This window comes from Cervus canadensis, chromosome 1 (genome assembly GCF_019320065.1).
Source record: "Cervus canadensis isolate Bull #8, Minnesota chromosome 1, ASM1932006v1, whole genome shotgun sequence".
Classification (NCBI taxonomy): domain Eukaryota; kingdom Metazoa; phylum Chordata; class Mammalia; order Artiodactyla; family Cervidae; genus Cervus; species Cervus canadensis.
The window spans coordinates 101,296,863-101,316,613 of NC_057386.1; the positions used below are offsets into that span (position 1 = coordinate 101,296,863).

The window sequence follows — 19,751 nt, forward strand, 5'->3', positions numbered from 1 at the left end:
TACCCCCTGTCCCTAGCACCCAGAGAACAGGTCTGGGCAGGCTCAGTGCACATGAGGGCTGCCCAGCCTGGCAGAACATGTCTTTCTGTGCCCACTGCCCCCACGTAGGAGGGCAACCACACCCAGGTCCAGTGGACTTGTACACAGATCACTCGGCCTGTGATCAGGGACCCAAGGTTCCACCCCTCAGCAGGGATGAGGGGGCTCAGTGGCCCTGCTGGGTGGGGAGCCAGGATTGGGGAATCTGGGTGCCTCCCTGCAGAGCCAGCATCAGGAACCTGAAGGCACCCCTGGGCCTGGCACTGGAGGCAGCGGGGTGGGGGGAACAGAGTGGGGATGCCCCCCGCCCCGAGGCTGCAGGCCACCACCTGCCAGGCCTCAGCCAGCCTGAGTCACAGGTCTGGGGACCACAGCCGCCGTAAGGCACTGAGAGTCCAGGGTGGAGTGGGCCCCTCTGAGTGGGGGCCAGCCTGCTTCAGGGAGGAGCGCGGCAGTTTCTGGTGGGCCCCCTGACCCCGCTCAGCCTCTCCCCTCCTGGGGAGAGGCCCGTGCGTGCACAGGACCTTGGTGAGGACAGTCAGGATGAGGACGTGGCCCTCATGCTGGTTCACAGGCAGAGGCCCGTAAGGCTGTTCTTAGCAGATCTTGTCTCCCTAGTTGGTGGTGTTTTAAAACAGTTTTACTGGGATGTGATTCACACACCATACAACATACCCACTGAAAAGTACAGAGCTGTGAGCAACCCTCACCACAACCTGTTATAGAAGACTTTCTGCACCCCAAAAAGAAACCACATGCTCTTCCACTTTCACCCCAATCCTCGCATCTCCCCAAGCCCTGGGCACTGCTACTCTGCTCCCAGTATCTGTGGATGCCCCGTCCTGGACTTCCATGGGGAGAAAGCAGCCAGTGGTTGCTATTAGGGGTGGGGTGACTGAGTACCGAGGCACATGAGACCCCCCTGTGCCCCATAATGGCCACCATCAGAAAAGACAGAAAACGGCTGGGCTTGGTGAGGGTGTGGAGAAACTGGAAGCCTTGTGCACTGCTGGTGGGAATGGAAAATGGTGCAGCCGCCATGGCAAGCAGTATGGAGGTTCCTCAGAAAACTAACCACAGAACTACCATGTGATACAGCAATCCCACTTGTGGGCATCTGTCCAAAGAATTGAAAGCAAGAACAGACATGACAGGTGAACAAACAGATACAAGAGTCCAGGCAGAGGGAGGCCCCACGTGGGCTGGAGCCCAGGTCTGCAGGGAAAGGGCGGGAGCTGCTTGAAGCAGCTCTCTGGGCCAGGGTCACACCAGACCTGCTGATGGAAATATGCAGAGCGAACCGTGACACCTTCACATGAACATGGTGCCCCTCACACCTCGTGCTAGGGTGGGGTCACCTTCCTAACCCCGCCCGGAAACCCACATCTGAAAGAAAACAGGTGGCAAACAGCCCGAAACAGGCTCCCTGAGCCTCAGGCTGGATGGGCACTGGACCAGAGGGGAGACTGCCAGCCTGCCCCCCCCCCACCCCCCGGGAGGCCCCAGCGTGGAGGGTGGTGGCCAGGGTGCTCCTCCCCCACCGGGGCTTGGGGGCATCAGGGAGGCTGTGGCTGTGACTTCTTCCCATGGGTTCCCAAGGCACCCTGCGTGGTGAGCAGCAGCTGTCAGAATGCCTGGATCACTCAAGGAGACCCCAGGGGGTGAGTGGTCCACCTGAGCAGGGGGTCTGAGGGGCAGGATGGCGAGGTCAGCAGTGCTGCCCACCCACCCCTCAGGGCCTGGGTGGAGACACCTCATGCCCGCTCGCTTGGCACCAGGTGTGGCCCCAGCTCTGCTGGGAGCTATGACCGCATGTCCAGGCATGAGGTCAGGTGCCCCTGGAGCCCTGTACCCTCCTGTGAAGGCCGAGTCACCTATCCTCCTGCACTCCCAGGGCCCACCCAAAGACCCCCCCGGGCCTCAGCCTCAGAGGACTGGACCCTCACCATGACCCCAGGAGGGGGTCCCGATGTCACCCACACTTGAGGCCATACAGCTGCTATAATTATTATTAATAGCTGGTCTCATTAATAGTCTCACAAATTAGTTCTCCATATAGCAGCCGAGAGTATCTTTCAAAACCAAAGCAGAACAAGTCACCCCAGGACTGAAAACAGTCCAGCGCCTTCCTATGTCCCCAAACGGCAGTGTGCATTTCTCCCCCAGCCCCCCAAAACTGACCAGCTGGCCTGCCTGGGCCCTGACCCAGGAACTTCGGTTGAGTCCCCCAGGCATTCCCAGACCCCCTCAGTCTGAGGGTGCCTCCCTCACTGGTGCAGGTTTAAATCCTCTCTGCTTACTGCCCTGCACCAGCGGGAGGAGGGCATGAGTGGGCACTCGGCACCCCCCAGATGAGAGGAACAGGAGCAGGGGCTGCCACTGGCCTCTGCTGAGGATACCCTCATGAAGGTCTTTGTTACCTGTGGCCCTGACAGCCCCTCTGAGCCTGGCCCCGTGCAAGCAGCCCACGGAGGTCCCCAACACCTCCTGGGGTGCCTGATCACATGCCCTCAGCAGGTGAAACAAATGAGCTAAGGGCTGAGTCTCAAAGCTATCATTACATTCCAGGGGTGTGGTCGCTGGGCCACCAGGATGGGGAAAGGCGGCTACCTCCTGGCAGGTGGTGCCTCAGCTGCACCCTCTGTGCCAGCCCTCCCTGGAACCCCCTCCTCCGATATAGCAGGGCATCTCCATCGCACCAAGGCTGATAGTATGGGAAGGAAACAGCAGAGGCATCACTCTGAGAAAACAAGTTTGTTTCCGTGGGGCACGACTGTCCTAGGTCCCAGATTAGGGGTGAAAGGGTGAGCAGCAAGTTCAGTTAAGGCTGCAGGTGCCCTTGCCCAGTCCAGGAGGAGGCCCAGCCAGGCCAGTTCCGGTTCACTTCAAGGCCCCAGGCTGGAGCACTGGCTTCCAGAGCCAGGAGGTGGCGCCCCAGACCCTGGGAAAGTCAAGGGAGCAGAAGAGTGGGGAGAGGAGGAGGGGGCAGGCAGCAATGGGGGAGGGTCTTCCCTAGCCCTGGAGACCCCTGGGATGCTGCCCAGGCAAAGGCAGGAGGCAGTGGGCCGGCCACTCTCCCCTCCCTATCTGGTCTCCACACCACACTGCTCAAGTTAAAGTTTGCTCAGGGAAGTTGAGGGATCCAAGTCCCCAAAGGGGTCACAGGCAGGGACCTGGGAGGCTTCCACCACATGGCAAGGGCCTGGACACCTGGCTAGGCACAACCGCGCCCATTGGAAAAGGCTCTCAACAAACACAGGAATCCTCAGGCCCCAGAATCTCTGGGGCCGCGGCCCAGGCTACAGCCCCCTTGCCAGCACAGGTACAAAGCCAGCCCTTGCTGGGACATGTCCCAGGTCGAGGTCCTTCGGTGATTTTTCCTTCCAGGACAAGGGGTCTGGAGCCGGCTAGCTGACCCAAGGCGGGCGAGCAGTCCCAGCGCAACCACTACACCCGTGCTAATAACTTCCCGAGGATTATCTACTGGGACATGACCCAGGCAGCGCGGGTATCCTCCCGCCCTGGCACTGAGCCCGTGTAGGGGTGGAAGGAAAGGGTCACTTCAGCCAGAGTACAGGTTAGAGGTCCCCGTGGAAGGGGCAGGTTCGGTACCAACAGCGTCAGGGCCAGCCCTCACTCCCCAGAGATAGGCAATCCCAGATGCGGGCGGAGGTCAAGGCGCGCTTTGTCTGCGAGGACCCGACCTGTGGGGCAGCCTCGCCCCAGACACGCGGCACAACCTCCTCCGGTCACGCCCCGCCCCAGACAAAGAGCTCCAACTCCGGGCAGGTGAGCGCGACGGGCGCCGGGAACCCGAGCCCGCGCCGGGGCGCAGACAAAGGCGCGCGCCCCCCCACCTGCCCAACGCCCTACCCAGCCTACGACCCGAGCCCCTCTGCGCCCTGGCCGAGGCCCGGGACCCTCTGCGGGTCTGCCACCACGTGCGCCCCAGGGGCGCAGGCGGAGGTACTTGGGGGTCTCCGCGAGCCCGGCTCCCAAGTCGGAATGAGCAGAGCGCCGGGGGCCTCTCTCGGTTCTCTAGAGGGGGCGGCGGCTCCCTCAATCCCGGCCTCCAAAGTCCCGAGTGCCTCCCCGGAGTCACCAGCTCTCACTCACCGCGCGCGCGCCCTGGGTCCCGCGCGCTCTGTTGACGATCGCCGCTAGTCCTCGGACCACAGCCAGAGACTAAGCTGGGCGGCATGGACGCCGGCGGCCGAGCGCGGGCCCCTGCCAGCCTTAGACCGTCGAGGTGGCCCCTCTCCCGTCGTGCCCTGCCTAGCCCGAACCCAGGCCGGGGGCGCACGGGCCACGCATGACCCCCACGCCGACTTGGCCAGCCCCGGGATGCTCGCAGTGCGCACTGGGGTCCCAGGCGCCGTGAGGCGCGGCACGGGGACCGGAGACCGCGGCGGCAGCAGCGGCGGGCGCACTGCTGGCGGGCGCGCAGGCGGCGGCCAGGGAGCGCGGCGGGGCGGGGCGGGGGCGGGGCACGGGCAGGCCCGACTAATCCAGCCCCGAGGCGTGGATCTGCCCGCGCCGGGCAGCAGGTTTGGGTTCAAGCAATCGCCGTGCCATCCCCGCCACCAGGTCAGGGCGCGGTGCCAGCTATACCAAACTATGTAAGGGCTGACTCCTCCGATGCTCACAGCAACGAATATGGACGGTTCCTACGCCCAGTTTACAGAGGAGAAAACTCACAGAGTCGCCGAGGTCGAGCAGCTGAGACTTGAAGAAGGACACCAGAGCCCCCACATCTGTCTGATGTAAGCTGAGACTTGAAGGAAGGACACCAGAGCCCCCACATCTGTCTGATGTAAGCTCTGCCCTCGGTTTCACCATCGGCGAAGTGGGGATGCAAAGTGGGAGAAGAGGTCCCAGTAGTTATTGTAATTGCAAAATGCACAGCATAGGCCAACCCTGACCACTATTCCGGAGCCATCTAGCCACTGCGTGGACCAAAAGAATTGAGATCCAAGGGGAACAACTGCCCCTTTAGAAAGTCGAGTACACATGTGTTAGTCACTCAGTCCTGTCCAACTGTTTGCGACCCCATGGACTATATGTAGCCCGCCAGGCCCCTCTGTCCATGGACTTTTCCAGACAAGAACACTGGAATGGGCTGCCATTCCCTGGTAGCTCAGTGGTAAAGAATCTACCTGCCAAGACAGCAGACAGGAGATTCACAGGTCCATCCCTAGGTCAGAAAGATCCCCTGGGGAAGGAAACAGCAATCTATGCCAGTATTCTTGCCTGGGAAATCCCATGGATAAAGCAGCCTGGAGGGTGACAGTCCATGGGGTCCCAAGAGTCAGACACGACTTAAGCAACTAAACAACAAAACAATGCCCCATATGGATCCAAGTGGATGGGGCAACATCTTCCACTCCACAGCGCACAGATGCAACACCTGGACGCCAGCAGCACAACTCCCAATCAAGAAACTTGCTGTAAAAAAAAAAAAAATCCATGGAGAGTAATGGGATGGAATGGTTGTGGAAGGAGTTTGAGAGCCCCACCTCTAAGCTGCTGTGGGACTGGGGGCACTAGGATGCCAGTTCTGGTGAGGCATCCAGGGACCCACAGCTCAGAGCCCAGGTTCAGGGCCTGCATATACCTGCCCCAGGCTGAACGATCAGAGGTGGGTCCTTTCAGGAGGGAAGAGCGCAGCCATTCAGTTGAGACTGTGGGAACCAGTTCCAGAGCTGTGAGGGCTGGGCCAGCACCCCCTTTTTCAAAAGGCGGCAAGACACTGGCAAACACATGCACTTGCACAGCCTACAAGAAATCTCCAACCTTACAGAACAAATGGCTAATGGTGCCAGCCTCTAGGTGGGGCTTTTAAGTCCTTTTGCTCTACTGAATTACTTACTATTTACATGTATCAATTTACCCCTTACCCTGCCCCCTAAAACACCATCCCTCCAAATCCAGTTTCTTGCCATAAAAATAACATGTATGTGGCCCTTACTGTGTGTCAAGCAGCACTGTGCTGAATGGCTTATAACCGTGAAATCACTGGGCCCTCATGCTTATCTTTGAGGACATACTACAGTCATCCCCATTTTGTTGATGAGGAAACAAAGAGAAGTGAGGTGACTTGCTGGAGGTCATAGAGCTGGTATGTAGCAAAACTGGGATCTGAACCCTGGCAGTCTGACCAAAACATGCTCTGCCTCCAGGAAGGCAACAGAGGCTGGACCTAGGACTTGGGATTCTGGTGGGAGAATCCTGACTCTCAGGCTGGAGGCTGGGGGGCTCTGTGGGCCTGTGTGCTCCTGTGCCCACCACACCATGACTCAGCTGGGCTCTAGTACTCAGCCCAGCTCCAAGGACTCTGGTAGCAAAGGGGAAGATATTCATGCAGTGGGGTGGGGGTGTCCCTACGTACCTCTCTGGGGTCAGCAGCAAAAGGGCCTGAAGCCTGGAAATCTGTGAACCTTACACAGCAAAGTGGAACTGAGGCTGATCATCCATTAACTGTGAGATGGGGAGATGACCCCATGCTGTTTTTGTTCAGCCGCTAAGTCGTGTCTGACTCTTTGTGACCCCATGGCCAGGCTTCCCTTGTCCTTCACTATCTCTCGGAGTTTGCTCACATTCATGTCCATTGAGTCAGTGGACATGCAACCATCTCATTCTCTGTCGCCCCCTTCTCCTGCCCTCAATCTTTCCCAACATCAGGGTCTTTCCCAATGAGTCAGCTCTTCACATCAGGTGGCCAAAGAATTGGAGTTTCAGCTTCAGCATCAGTCTTTCCAATGAATATTCAGGGTTGATTTCCTTTAGGATTGACTGGTTTGATCTCCTTGCTGTCCAGGGGACTCTCAAGAGTCTTCTCCAGCACCACAGTTCAAAAGCATCAATTCTTCAGCACTCAGCCTTCGTTATGGCCCAAGGTTCACATCCGTAATGATGACCCCATGAGCACAGGTTAATCACAGGGTTGTTACTAGTGGGAGGGGGAGGTGGGAAGACGCTGCCCTGCTGGCTATGAAGATGAAAGGGCCAGGAGTGTGGGCCCCTCTCTAAGCTCCAAAACACCACAGATGGATTCTCCTGGAGCTGCAGAGGGACCAGCCCAGTCCACTTGACTCCCACAGACTGAGAGATAACAGTGTAGTATTCAGCCACCAAGTTCGTGATAATCTGTCACAGCAGCTATCCTCACATTGAGGACCCCGATGAGGGGATGGTATGCAGAAGAACAAGCCCTTGGGCCTCCAGAGCTGCCCAGATACGCCATTAGCAGGCCTGAGTCAGCCTCAGCCTAGTGGGGGCGATGGGCAATACGCCGGGAAACGGGCAATGAGTCAGACAGGGTGGGCAGGCAGTAAAGGGTGACATGAGCTGAATGGCAGCTGGGGGAGACTTCCCATGAGGGGCATTTGAGCTGACACCTGAAAAAGGAGAAGGGCCAAGCTGAGGGAAGGTCTGTGGAAGAGTCCTCTGGGGCGGCCACAGCCAGTGCAAAAGTCCCTGAGGCAGGAACAACCTGGCAGGGCCTTCCATAGAGGTGGGGTGGGGGCACAGGGCCTCAAGGCCATGACGGAACTCGGGCACCTGTGCTGAGTGACAGGAAGAGGTGTGTGTGGAGTCTGAGGAAGACAGAGATGATGAGGTCATTAAGAAGGCCCTGCTGTAGGAGCCACCACAGGGCTGGGTGGGGTGCAGGGAGCTGGGCTAGGAGCTGCTGTGACAAGCAGGTGTGGGGATGAAAGGGAGTGGGACCCCTCCAGACTTTGGGACAGGGACTGTTCCATGGGAGACGTCAGTCAGCAGCTGGTGATGGAGCTTAGAACTCCGAGGTGGTGACTTTGGTCCACCAGGTCAGGCGCCGTCCCAGTTGAGCAACTGAATCCTCTGGGCCCCCAAAGGTGTTCTGTTGTCTTGTGTCCTACAGATGAGCAGCCAGGCTGCACCCAGCCTCTCCAGCTACCTGGAGATCTCACCCCTGGCTGAAACAGGTTCCAGGAGCCAGGGTGAGGGTGGGGAGAGCAGGTGGGAATGGAGGGCTAGGCTGTTGCTAGGAACCAGCAGGAGCAGCTAGGAGACTCGCCAGCCCTAGCCTGGCCTCATCACCCTGGTAGAACAAGCTTCTGAGTCTGACCAAGGTCTCAATGTCCCCCCTTGGCTCCTGTCTTGGGGCCTCTCCTACTGCTGCCTCAGACCCTGGAGGAGATCCCATCTTCCTGTAATGATACGGCTTCATGTCGAACATCATTCTTAAGTCCAACGTGGGCACTGAGTCCTTGGAAAGGCTGCAATCCTGGCCCCACCCTCTGGTTTGGGAGGAAAACCAGACTTTAGGCAGGACCATCTTTAAGTCCTTTTAGAAAGGAGAGTGGTGTGATCTGAGAAGATCTAATGAGGATAGAAATCTAGAAAGAAATAGAGTGGGACTAGATTAGCAGGAAGAATAAAGGCAGCTGTTGGAGACCACAGGGACGTCTCTCAGACCTTCAGGCCAGACAGATGTAATCCACTCGTGGCCTGTGGTCAGCAGCATGGCTACCCAGAGTTCCGGGGTCAGCAACCAATGTTCTGTGCCTGTTGTCCTTACGCAGAGCAAGGGGAGGCGTTGTCACGGGGTCCATGCAGGGTGCTCCACCCACAACCAGGAGGCATTAGGAGTACCTACCCCATTGCCACTCAGTCAGTGGCTGGGCTTCCCTCTGCTAGGCTAAGATGGTGACAGCCAGCCGGCTCCCTCGTGGCTAACTCTCAGAGGGGCAAATGGATGCAAGGGGCTACAGATGAAGGCCCATGGGCCATATGACAGGAACTCCTGCCAAGACAGGGTGCTATGTATGTGAGGAGGCCAGTGTGGCTCAGGGGTTGGAGGGAGGGGGGACAGGTTTCCTGGGCCTAGCTTCTTCGCCTTGGTTAGTTCTTGCCAAGGGGCTGTGTGGCCTCACACAGAGTGAGCTCATGGGCATGGACTGGAACCCAGGTCCTCTCAGCCAGGCTGGCAGGCTCAGCTGAGGGAAGGACATGGGGGGGGTGGGGCAGAGTGCTGAGGGTCTGCACTAGCATCCAGTGTTGGGAAAGAGGCAAAAGCCAGAAAAATCTACAAATGCTCACTGAGAGGAACCAGAGATCAAATTGTCAACATTTTCTGGATCACCGAAAAGCAAATGGAAAAAAAGAAAAAGAAAAAGCAAAGGAGTTCCAGAAAAACATCTACTTCTGCTTCATTGACTATGCTAAAGTCTCTGACTGTGTGGATCACAACAAACTGTGGAAAATTCTTAAGAGATGGGAATACCAGACCACCTTACCAGCCTCCTGAAACCTGTATGCGGTTGAAGACTTAACAGTTAGAACCGGACACGGAGCAACTGACTCGCTCAAAACTGGGAAAGGAAGTTGTATACTGTCACCCTGCTTATTTAACTTCCATGCAGAGTACATCATGGGAAATGTGAGTTGGATGAATCACAAGCTGGAGTCAAGATTGCCAGGAGAAATAACAACCTCAGATATGCAGATGATTCCACTCTAATGGCAGAAAATGAAGAGGAACTAAAGAGCCTCTTGACGAAGCTAAAAGAGGAGAGTGAAAAAGCTGGCTTGAAACTCAGCATTCAAAAAACGAAGATCATGGTGTCCAGTCCCATCACTTCACGGCAAACAGAAGGGGAAAAAGTGAAAGCAGTGACAGACTTTATTTTCTTGGGCTTCAAAATCACTGTGGACCGTGACTCTAGCCATGAAATTAAAAGAAGCTTGCTCCATGGAAGGAAAGCTATGATAGACCTATAAAACGTATGAACAAGCAGAGACTTCACTTTGCCGACAAAGGTGTGTATAGTCAAAGCTATGGTTTTTCCAGTAATGTATAGATGTGAGAGTTGGACCATAAAGAAGGCTGAGTGCCGAAGAATTGATGCTTTTAAGCTGTGATGCTGGAAAAGACTCTTGAGAGTCCCTTGGATAACAAGATCAAGCCAGTCAATCCTAAAGGAAATCAACCCTGAATATTCATTGGAAGGACTGATGCCGAAGCTTCAATACTTCCCTGATGATGGGAAAGACTGAAGGCAAAAGGAGAGGGGGGCGGCAGAGGATGAGATGGTTAGATAGCATCACTGACACAATGGACGTGAACTTGAGCAAATTCCAGGAGATTGTGGAGGACAGGGAAGTCTGGTGGGCTACAGTCCATGGGGTCACAAAGAGTTGGACACGACATAGTGACTGAACAACGGAAGGTCACTAAGAGGGCTGGCTTGCCCTCCTCACTGACCAGAAAAAGGAAATCTAGTGCAAAACAGCTACAAGGGGGTAAATGTAGATTGTGCCAGAGATGTGAGATTTCATGCAATTGAGAAGACCCTTCGGAAAGCCTTGGAGGAGGGAGCTTGGTGATGGGCTTGGGAGTACAGTTGAGGGGATGCAGAATGGAGCTTTTAAGGCAGCGGCCCCTCTGCCATCCTCGGCACTGTGGCCACAACAGCCCTCTGCAGTTTGTGCTGTCCACAAGGTGGCTGTGGGCAGGACAGGGCAGCCTGCCTTGGGCTGAGTGTGGCCCCCAGAGACATGCACAGCCAGGACCTCAGAATGGGGCCATATTTGGAATGAGGGTCTTGGCAGGTGGGATCCAGGATCTCCAGGTGAGCGTCCTAGACTGGGCGCCCAAGTCCTATGACTGCGTTCTTCTGCACACAGGAGACACAGTCATGGGGGTGCGGGGGGCCGCATGACTACAGGCGCGGAGACGGAAGCCATTCCACCAGCTCGGGAAGCCTGAGGCCACCAGAGGCAGGAAGGCTCCTCCGGAGGGAGCACAGCCCTGCCCACACCTTGATTCTAGGCCCTGGGTCTCCGCACCCCTGAAGAGTGTAACTTGCTGTGGGTTGAGCCGCCCAGTGTGTGGTGCTCGAGTCCAGTGAGCATGAGGTGGACACCCCAACCAGCCCGGCCCTGAGGAGCCATGAGCTCTGGGTATCAGGAGGGAGTGCTAGAGGCGGGAGGCAGGCTTGGCTCTTTTCATTCAGAACAACTACAAAGCCCTTTCTCTCGGGAATGGGGACTGGGCTCTGGTCTGCAGGTCCCTTAGTGGGGTGGGAGGCATCGAGTGGGGCAATGCCTCTGGTCCTGCTAAGGGGTGGAGGTGGGATGGGGGTAGGGGATGGGACTCACAGGGCGGAACCCTCTTGTGGACGCTAATCCAACTCTCCGTTGTGGCAGGACTGGGGCATGCAGGGAAAAGCCTCAAGTCTGGGGGGATGGGATGGGCTGTCTCTAACCCCTGCCCCATCCACCCTATTTGTTCTTAAGCTCTGACTATGTCCAAAAGCATCCACTTGTTTTGTGAGCTTGGTCTTTGCCTGTGTCCTGATGAATCCCATGGTTCCCACCAGCCTCCCCACCTGCCCCAAGGTTGAGACCACCCACCTTGCACGCCTGCACCAGGCCCTGGGTGCCCCCAGCCCAGTGAGACCTCCTCCGAGGCTAGCAGGACAGGTACAGCAACCTGAAGGGCCCCGGGTCTCTGGATTTCAGCCTAAGGAGACGCATTTTGGACTTCTGACCTCCTGAACTACAAACCTGAGCTGCTTTAGGTCATCGGTGGTTTGTTATAACAGCTGTAGGACACGAGGACCACCCCCACCCCTGCATCTCTAGCCCAGGCCTCGCCATCGCCAGCTAGGATCCTTGCGGTAGCCTGACTCTCCCTGGGGACTCCAGTCCTGGCAGATCCTTGCTCAGTCCCTCAGGCTCCTGGCTGTGGGTTGGGCTGCAGGACAGACGTCACTTCAGAGGGTTAGCTGGGGCAGAATGACCGACATGGGCAGGGCCCAGAAGGTATGAGCTACATCTTAGTCACCAGATCATAGTCCTTGCTGGGATCTATGCATCACCCCCAATGCTTGCCCAAGACCCTCAGAGAGCAAACTGCCAAAGGCTCTTCCTTGGGCAGACCCGTGGGAAAACTCTCTGGGCAGAGCAGCCCTAGGTCACAGTGCAAGCCCCTCCCAATCCTTGTGAGGACACCCCTGTGAGGTCGCCCTGCTCCTCTGAGAAGCAGGTGGGGGTGCTGAGGTGAGGGTGCCTGGGGAGCACCAGCTTTGGGCGCTTCTGTCCCCATAGCATCCGGCCTGGGAGGGGCGCAGCAGCTGAGAAAGAGGAGGGTAGGTGAGCCTCCTATGGACTCCAGCAGGTGTCCTCGGGAGTGGGGCTGGGCCAGGCACATGGAGGAAAACCTCTGTGAGCAGGGGCGCTCAGAGGGCAAGCAGGGGTGTCCCGCGGGAACTGGGGGCTGAGCATTTCTCAGAGGGTGTTAGCTGGGGACAGCCGTGGTGGTGGTGGCAAGGCCAGAGGGGCAGTGTCTCTTGATGGCAGCGGGGACACGTGCCAGGCGCTGTCTGAGCTGCTGTCAGTCTGTGTGCCCTTTGCCTGTCGTCACAGGGGACCTAAGGGGTAGACCTGCTAAGCCTCATTTCAGAGATGAAAACATGGGGGTTCAGAGAAGGCTGAGCCTGGACTGGGGTCTGTGCTCACTGTGGACTGAGGGCCTAGAAGCAGCCACGCTGACCTGGGCTTTGGATGTGCTGGGTTGGGAGAGGGGGTGGGGGTTAAAGTGGGGGTGAGAGCAGGGCTGGGGCTGAGAAGCTGGCCAGATCACCTCAGCAGCCAGCACCAACCCCTGGAATCCCTGCCTCCACCCCAGGCTGCAGGAACCACCATGACTCCCAGTTCACAACATTTAGCAAAGAGCCAAGGCTCAGAGGATGGAGGGCTGGCTGTGGGAGTCTGGCCCTCAGGGGGCCCCATACCCTCCAGCCAGCTGCCTGACCGCCCCCTCCCAGGCCCTGTTCCTGCAGCCCAGCACGGGGAGCATGTCCTGGTGGAGTTGGGGAGGAGGGGGCTGAGCCTGGCAGACAGGCCAGACAGACAGACAGCCCTCCAGAGAGAGCTGGGTGCTGGCCGGCCAGCCATCTCGCTGGGCCGCTCAGGCAGACGGCAGCTGGCCAGGCCAGCGGGTTGCCTAATGAGCCCCACACAATTTTTCACCCCTTATTTTTCTAATAAAAAAGCAGTTAGACTCCAACCACAGCCATCTGGCCGCCGGGCTCCGGAGCCTCCTGGCAGCACGGCCGCCTTCCCCACCAGCAGTCGGGTGCCAAGAGCACGACTTGGGGGCAGCGTGGGGAAGCATGTGGGGGATTAGGTGTGGGGGAGCCACATGTTTTGGGGTGGTGAGGGGGGCCTGTGGCCCAGGACATGGGCTGCCCCCAGGGCAGGGCCTGATCCCTCAGGAGGAAAGGTGGTGGAGAGGCTTTCCATCCGTCTGTCTGTCTGTCTGGGTCTCTGACTGTCTGTATCTGGGAGGCACAATGTCCTCATTATGTTTGCACCTGGAGCCAGAGGCAGACCCAAGGCTGGCGAGGAGGGGCAGGTGGACTGGCAGGAGCCCAGGGTGGGGGCAAAGTGGGAGGGACAGGTCCATCTCGCCTCAGATATTGGAGCAAACTGGCCAGGAGAGATGGGCCTGGACCTTCCTTCCCGCCCTCTCTGCCTGCCACGGCATTGCCAGCACCCAGCACGTGGGTGACCCAGCATGGACTGACCCCATCGGCTGCAGCCTCTCACTCTCCCGCCCCACCTGCATGCCCAGCTTGCTCCTCCTTCACCGACCTCTCCTCCCAGAGCAGCCCAGGTGGCTTCCAACTGGCTGCTTCAAATCTGCTCTGTGCCAAGGAAAGTAACAGGTTAAGCTTGTTCCAACTTGTCCTGGGAGGCACCCCCGTGGGTGCGCAGGGAGCTGCCCCCTGGCCCGTTGGCTGCCAGGCTCCGGGGGAGGCCAGGGCGCTGCTGTAAGTGGACGCTGTTGTCCGTTCCGCCCATGCTCTTGCGGTCTCCTAAAGGCAGGACTTTGGCTATCCTGGACACCCTATGGAGACACTTGGCCTTCCTCCTGTCCAGCTCCTACTGGCTCTGCTCCTGGAGGAAGACAGTTGGAGCACTGCCGGGGGCAGAGGCCTTCTCTCTGCTCTCAGGAGGGGGCCCTGCCACAGGCCAGCCAAACTGGGGTGGGGAGGCGGATGGTCACTTTGGCTGAGGTCCCGGGAGAGTGTCTGCCGGGGCCCTCTGACCTGTGCCTGCTTTTTGATGGGCCCAGAGGAAGTTACTCATCGTCCAGAAACCCAGCTGGGGCAAAGGACAGAAGGCACTCAGGTCTCTCTGGTTATCCAAACTCTCCATACCCACCACCTCGACTCAGAACCAAACAGCCTTGAGTAACCAGATGTCCCTGCCACGGAGGAAACCAAGAGGTCTGAACCACAGTTGATACCCTTGGTGCAAAATTAGTGTCCCCAGGGGGCACTGCCAGGGTAAGGCTGTGCAGCAGGGACCTCCAAGGATGGTGGTTCCCCACTGGGCTTGAAACAAAAGCTGAACTTCTTGCCATGATTCGTGACCCCTCTGAGCTCCTCCCCTCCCTCCCTCCTTCTGCTTCAGCTCCACTGGACACTTTGCACTAACATCATCCCTGCCTCACCACATAGGTGATCAGTCACTCTGTAAGATCAATGGTGTGAGAAGAGGGAATGCAGATGAGATGGCTGGTGTTAGAACTGCCCCTGGGGATTAAGTGGTCACTATGAGGAAGAACTTCCCTACTGGCTCAGATGGTAAAGAATCTGCCTGCAATGCAGGAGACCTGGGTTCAACAATCCCTGGGTCGGGAAGATCCTCTGGAGAAAGGAATGGCAACCCACTCCAGTACTATTGCCTGGAGACTTCCATGGACAGAGGAGTCTGGTGGGCTACAGTCCATGGGGTTGCAAAGAGTCAGACATGACTGATTGACTACACTTTCACGAGGAAGAAGCCATTTGCTAAGAATGGCCAAGCAGAAAGAGGAACCTGATGACTGCAGACGGGCCATGCCAGCCTAGAAGGCTGACATCCAGGCCTTTAGGTGAGAAAAAGAAACTTCTAAGCCACTGTTGAGTCCAGTTTCCATTACAGAAGTAAACGCATTTCCTAACTGATCTGGGGCCCAGTCAGTTCTGACCATGCACATCCCCGTCCCAGTGGCAGAAATACCAAGATTCAGCCATGCTGGTTGGTGAATACCCTGGGGCCCTAGAGTGAGCCCCTGTCCTAGGGGACTACTCTGCGAAGCCCCACGACCTTCCCTCCATCAGGCAGCTCATGTGGCTCCGTCCAGGACCCCTCCTGCCTAGGCTGAGTGGCAATGCTGTCAGCTGCATGGAATCTCAGCCCTGGCCTCTGGCCTCCATCCCAAGCTGCCCAGGGACACAACTGAGTGTCACAGGAGACCCACATGCTCACGGAGAAGGCAAGCTTGGGTGACCTGGGAGGAAACCTGTACCTTTCCCTGGCTTACCAGTCATGGGGCTTTCTAAAGCATGACTTGGCTCTGTCCACTTCTGCGGACGCGTCTCCTTACAAACAAACAGCAGCAGACAGGCTTACTCACTCTGTGCTAACTCGCTCACTCTAGCCCCCATCAGTCATGGAGTAGGTGGGGACACTGGGGCATGGAGAGTGGGCGGCTTCTCTCTCCCTCCTCTGACCTTGGCTGGCCCTGCAACAGAGCCAGGGGCTGTCGCACGTGGGACTGGGTGTGTCCCCACATCACCCGGGCAGCCCACTCAGGGCCCGCCACCGCGGCCCCGGCCCAGTCAGTGTGAGAAAGACTGGACTCAGCCCTTCCTCCTCAGGACCCCCTGAGGCCCCAACACAGCACCCAGCCAGTTCCTTCCAGCAGAGGGCTCTGGGACTTGGACCCTAGACTTCTCAAAGACCCTCCAGAGTGGAGTTCTTCCCTCAGGTTGCACGGGGAATCGCCACAAAGAATCACAGGTTCCAGACCACCCCCAGACTTGGCCAGAGTGAGTTTCTGGGCCAGCTCGAGGGTGTGTGTATGAGTATAGAGGAAGCCAAAGCCACAGCCCCCCCGAGCGCCCTCGGTCACAGCCCGCCGGCCCTGATGCTCAGAGCTGACGGCCCCGTGCAGTTCTCGGTGTGTGTGCTCGGGGCGGCCATGTGCGGCTGGGCTCTGGCTCTGCCCTTCCAGCCCCTGGTCTCCACTCCCAGGGTCCTGCCTCCTGCAGGACGGTGGACCCAAGGGTGCAGGGAGAACCCTGCCAGGGCCAGCGCTGACCAGGTGGCTCTGGAAAGAGCATTCAGGAGCCTCAGGGTCTCAGAAACCCCTTCAGAGCAGCCCTCGGCTTCAGAGCACTTTTCCTGCAAGTTGGTTTTAAATGAAAGGAGGCGCTGAGGGCCACGGGCCAGCACGGCCCTCTCCCAGGTGCTATGATCTAATTCACAAACGGCATCAGGAGCAACAGCGCCTGTGGAAACGCGGCACCCAGCCTGAGGCTCACCTCGCCGGCGCCCACCATGCCCTGTCCACTCACAGGACAGCTGAGGGGAGGGCACCCAGGACCAGAGACACTTCCTAGCTGCCCTGCCCTCTCACCACCTTCCGAGGATGGTCTAGACCACAGCGACCCCACAGAGTTGGCAAAGTGGGCCAACTCACTTTGGACAGCACATCCTTGACCTCCCCCATGCCCACACCCACACCTCCTCTATCCACCATGTGACTCCCATCGCTACCTCCACCTCCCCGCCCCTTGGAATAAACACTCACCTGGCCCAGATCAGTACCCCTGCCGTGAGGCTTGTCATCTGGACCCCAGGCGTGCTCTACCGGCCTGCCGTGACCCTGCTCATCTGCCAGGCAGGCTCTGAGTTCTTTCCACGCTTCCTCACCTGCTTACAGGCTGAGCTGTGCTAAAGCGTGAAGCCTGCAGGAGAGGGGCTGGCCATCTGTCCATCCACAGCTCCTGTCCAGGCAGGCCAGGAGGCACCAGGGAGGTGGCAACTGATGACCACACACCGCACAGACCTCCTGATGGAACCATGCTCCAGTTCACAAAACCTTGCCCAAACAATAGCGCTCAGCAGCCCTTCCGCCCACCTCTCACAAAGTGCCCTTATGTGCACTGTCCTCACTGCCTGGACACTCGTCCTCCGGTGCCGAGTGCCAGCCCCCAGGGCCCCACCACGAGGACCAGGGGCTCCATCGCAACGGTGTGGCCACCTTCTGCCAGTCTCACCACCTAAGATTCTTCAGGTGGGCTGTTCACTTGTTCACCGAAGATGGTGAAGCCAGACTGCCTGGGTTCCAGCTGTGTGACCTTGGGCAGGTTCCTTACGCTCTCTGTGCCTCAGTCACCACATCTACATCGGGTAGTGACAGGTCCTGCCCCATGGTGCTTTGGGACAAGCAGATGAGTGAGTGCTAGGTGCGTGCACCCATTGAGTCTCATGCCCGTTGCTGCTTTTCCAAGTTGAGAGCCAGTCCCAAGTGGTGCCCCCAACTGTATCCCTGCCCACAGAGCTCAGCACACAGTAGGTGCTCTGCAAACAGCTGCTGAGCCAAGAGCTCTTCCCCCGCCCCCCCGGACATACAGGGACTGACAGATAACCAGGAGGAAGCCCTCCCGAATCCCATGGGCCAAGGGAGGAGCTGTGGAAAGGAATGCAGAAGGGCGCTGGCACTGTGGGAGGACCCCTCACTGTTCCTGTGTTAACTCCCCACTGCATAAACCTCAAGACAGTGGAAACTTCACTGCTCCTGAAAATGGGGGACTGGGGGGATTGCGAGGGACCAGGTGCTGCTGCTATTAGCAGAAGTGTCTGTTTGGGGGTGATGTTTGTAATCCCCAGCCTGGAAACACTGGGGGCTGCACTTGGCCCAACAGACTGTGGCCCCTGCTCTGCCCACGGTGCCCCGATCCCAGGGAACCCTGGACTGATGGTTGCAGACAGGCCAAGAACTGGGGTACGGTCCTGCAGTCCCAGGGAGCCTGGGCAGCACCCCAGCATGGACATCCTTGGCATCCTCAGCCAAGCCAGGCTGGCGTCTCCACACCCAGGAAGCCACCCCCACCCCCCGCACACCCCACAGGAGAACCACGACCTTTCTGCCTGGTCTCCCGGGGCCCAGCCTGCCAGGGCCCAGGTCAGCAGCAAGGGCAGGTGAAGTGTGTGGGGGGGGGCTTACCTTGTCATCCCCGTCGCTCTCGCTGTCGCACTGCAGAGGGGAGAGAGAGAGAGAGAGAGAGAGAGGGGAGTCAGTGTCCCACAGGCAGGCCGGCTGCTAGTAGGTGAGAAGGTGAGAGTGTGGGCTGGGGGCAGGGAGGGCCAGAGGAGGCGGCTCTGGCAGAACCCCACCCTGACCTGGGGCCTCAGATCTGGGATGGTGCTGTCCAGGAGCTGGGAGGGATCTGGGGGCCCCTGGCAAGCTCTGGGTCAGAGCTCCATTGAGACCCTGCTGCGGGGGCAGGGCACGGGTGTAGGCGAGGCAGAGGTGAGACAAAGGAGGACATGTGACCGGGGAGCCACAGACCAGCCACCGCCCCAGGCCCAAGCAGGCCCAGAACCACCAGGTAACCCCAGGAAACACATGGAGACCCCACTCTCCTCTGGTCCCCTCCCAGGTGCTGAGCTCCCTGGGTGGTGGGGGGGTGGTGAGATGCGAGGGGCTCCTGAGTGGCTATGTGGCCCATGGACAAGGGCTCAGGGGCGGGAGACGCAAAAGCCCAGCCTTGGAGCAACATGAGGGCAGGGTCAGGGTGGGGGCGCCTGGGACGCCTGCTCCCACTGCCCAGCCCCTGCAGACCCCCAGTAGAAACCACTACACACGTGAGGGCAGCTGGTTAAGGAAAGATTGTGACAATCGTGTAAACACATCTTTGTTTTCAATTCCCAGTAAGCATAGAGCTCTAAAAAGAAAGGCTGCTCTAGAAACCACAGCAATTTTCCCCCAAAAGAATATAAAGGAAAAAGCAGCTCTTCCCACAGCTGTAATTGTGACATGTTTGTGTCAAGTGAATTATACCGCTGAAAATAAATCTCCCTGGAGCTCACAGGAGGCTGATGGAACCCTGGCAGACATGTGGGGGTGCTCCCCAGACACATGCTGCTTCTGGGGGGGTCTACCCCAGACCCACTCAGCAATGGGGCACACGCCCTCCATGCCTGGGGCTAAGGGCTAGAGTGGTACAGTTAAGCGTTCACAGAGTTGTGCCAGCCTGCCTTGGGCTTCGCTGTGGTGGGAAAGTGACCCTGGGGACAGTGGGGACCCCAACCTGGAACCTGTGGCAGCAGGGATGGGCATCTGGGGGGATCTTCCTGAAGCTGAGAGCAGCTGCATGGACCTTCTGCGCCCCCCCCAGCCTTGACGTGCACCCTGCAGGGCCTGATCCGAGACCTCTGGGGGGTGGGGGTCCCCTCACAAAAGGCAGAAGGGGCTGTGGGCCCAGCTTCCTGGCTGGACAACCATGGCAAGAGGCCCCTGCCCCTCCGGGCTGAAGCGGGGTGGCTGACACCTGGGAGGCAGAGCAGGAAGGTGAGTGGCCTGAACATGCAGTTTCACATACATGCAGAGCCCAGACTGTGTGCAACCATGTGACCAGCACTTCAGGAAAGCAGTGTGGAGGGACTAAGGGGTCGTTGCCTGTGGGGAGCAAGGCCTGGAGAAGGGCTGGCACAAACCATCTCTGATCCTGCAGAAATAGCGGAGCTGCCGGAGACCCCCAATCAGGCCTCTTTATGCTTAATTAGCGGCACGGAGCCCCTGAGGTGGAAATTGCAATCCCATCAAGCTGTCAGGAGGCTGGGTCTAGGGCACAGCACACCTGTCCCTAGGCCCCCCGAGAAGC

General features: G+C 58.4%; 1 protein-coding gene across 33 annotated transcripts in view; it reads right to left on the bottom strand.

Moving 5' to 3' along the window:
* FBRSL1 (fibrosin like 1) overlaps positions 1-19,751 on the bottom strand; it is an 83,914-nt gene that overhangs the window by 14,289 nt on the left and 49,874 nt on the right. For 32 of the 33 annotated variants that reach the window (XM_043488381.1, XM_043488457.1, XM_043488441.1 and 29 more), the window contains exon 5: positions 18,092-18,121. The exons of the other annotated variant lie outside the window; for it this stretch is intronic. In XM_043488381.1, the coding sequence (XP_043344316.1) occupies positions 18,092-18,121 (30 nt within the window). The remainder of the gene's footprint in view (positions 1-18,091; positions 18,122-19,751) is intronic. 33 annotated transcript variants of the gene reach the window in all.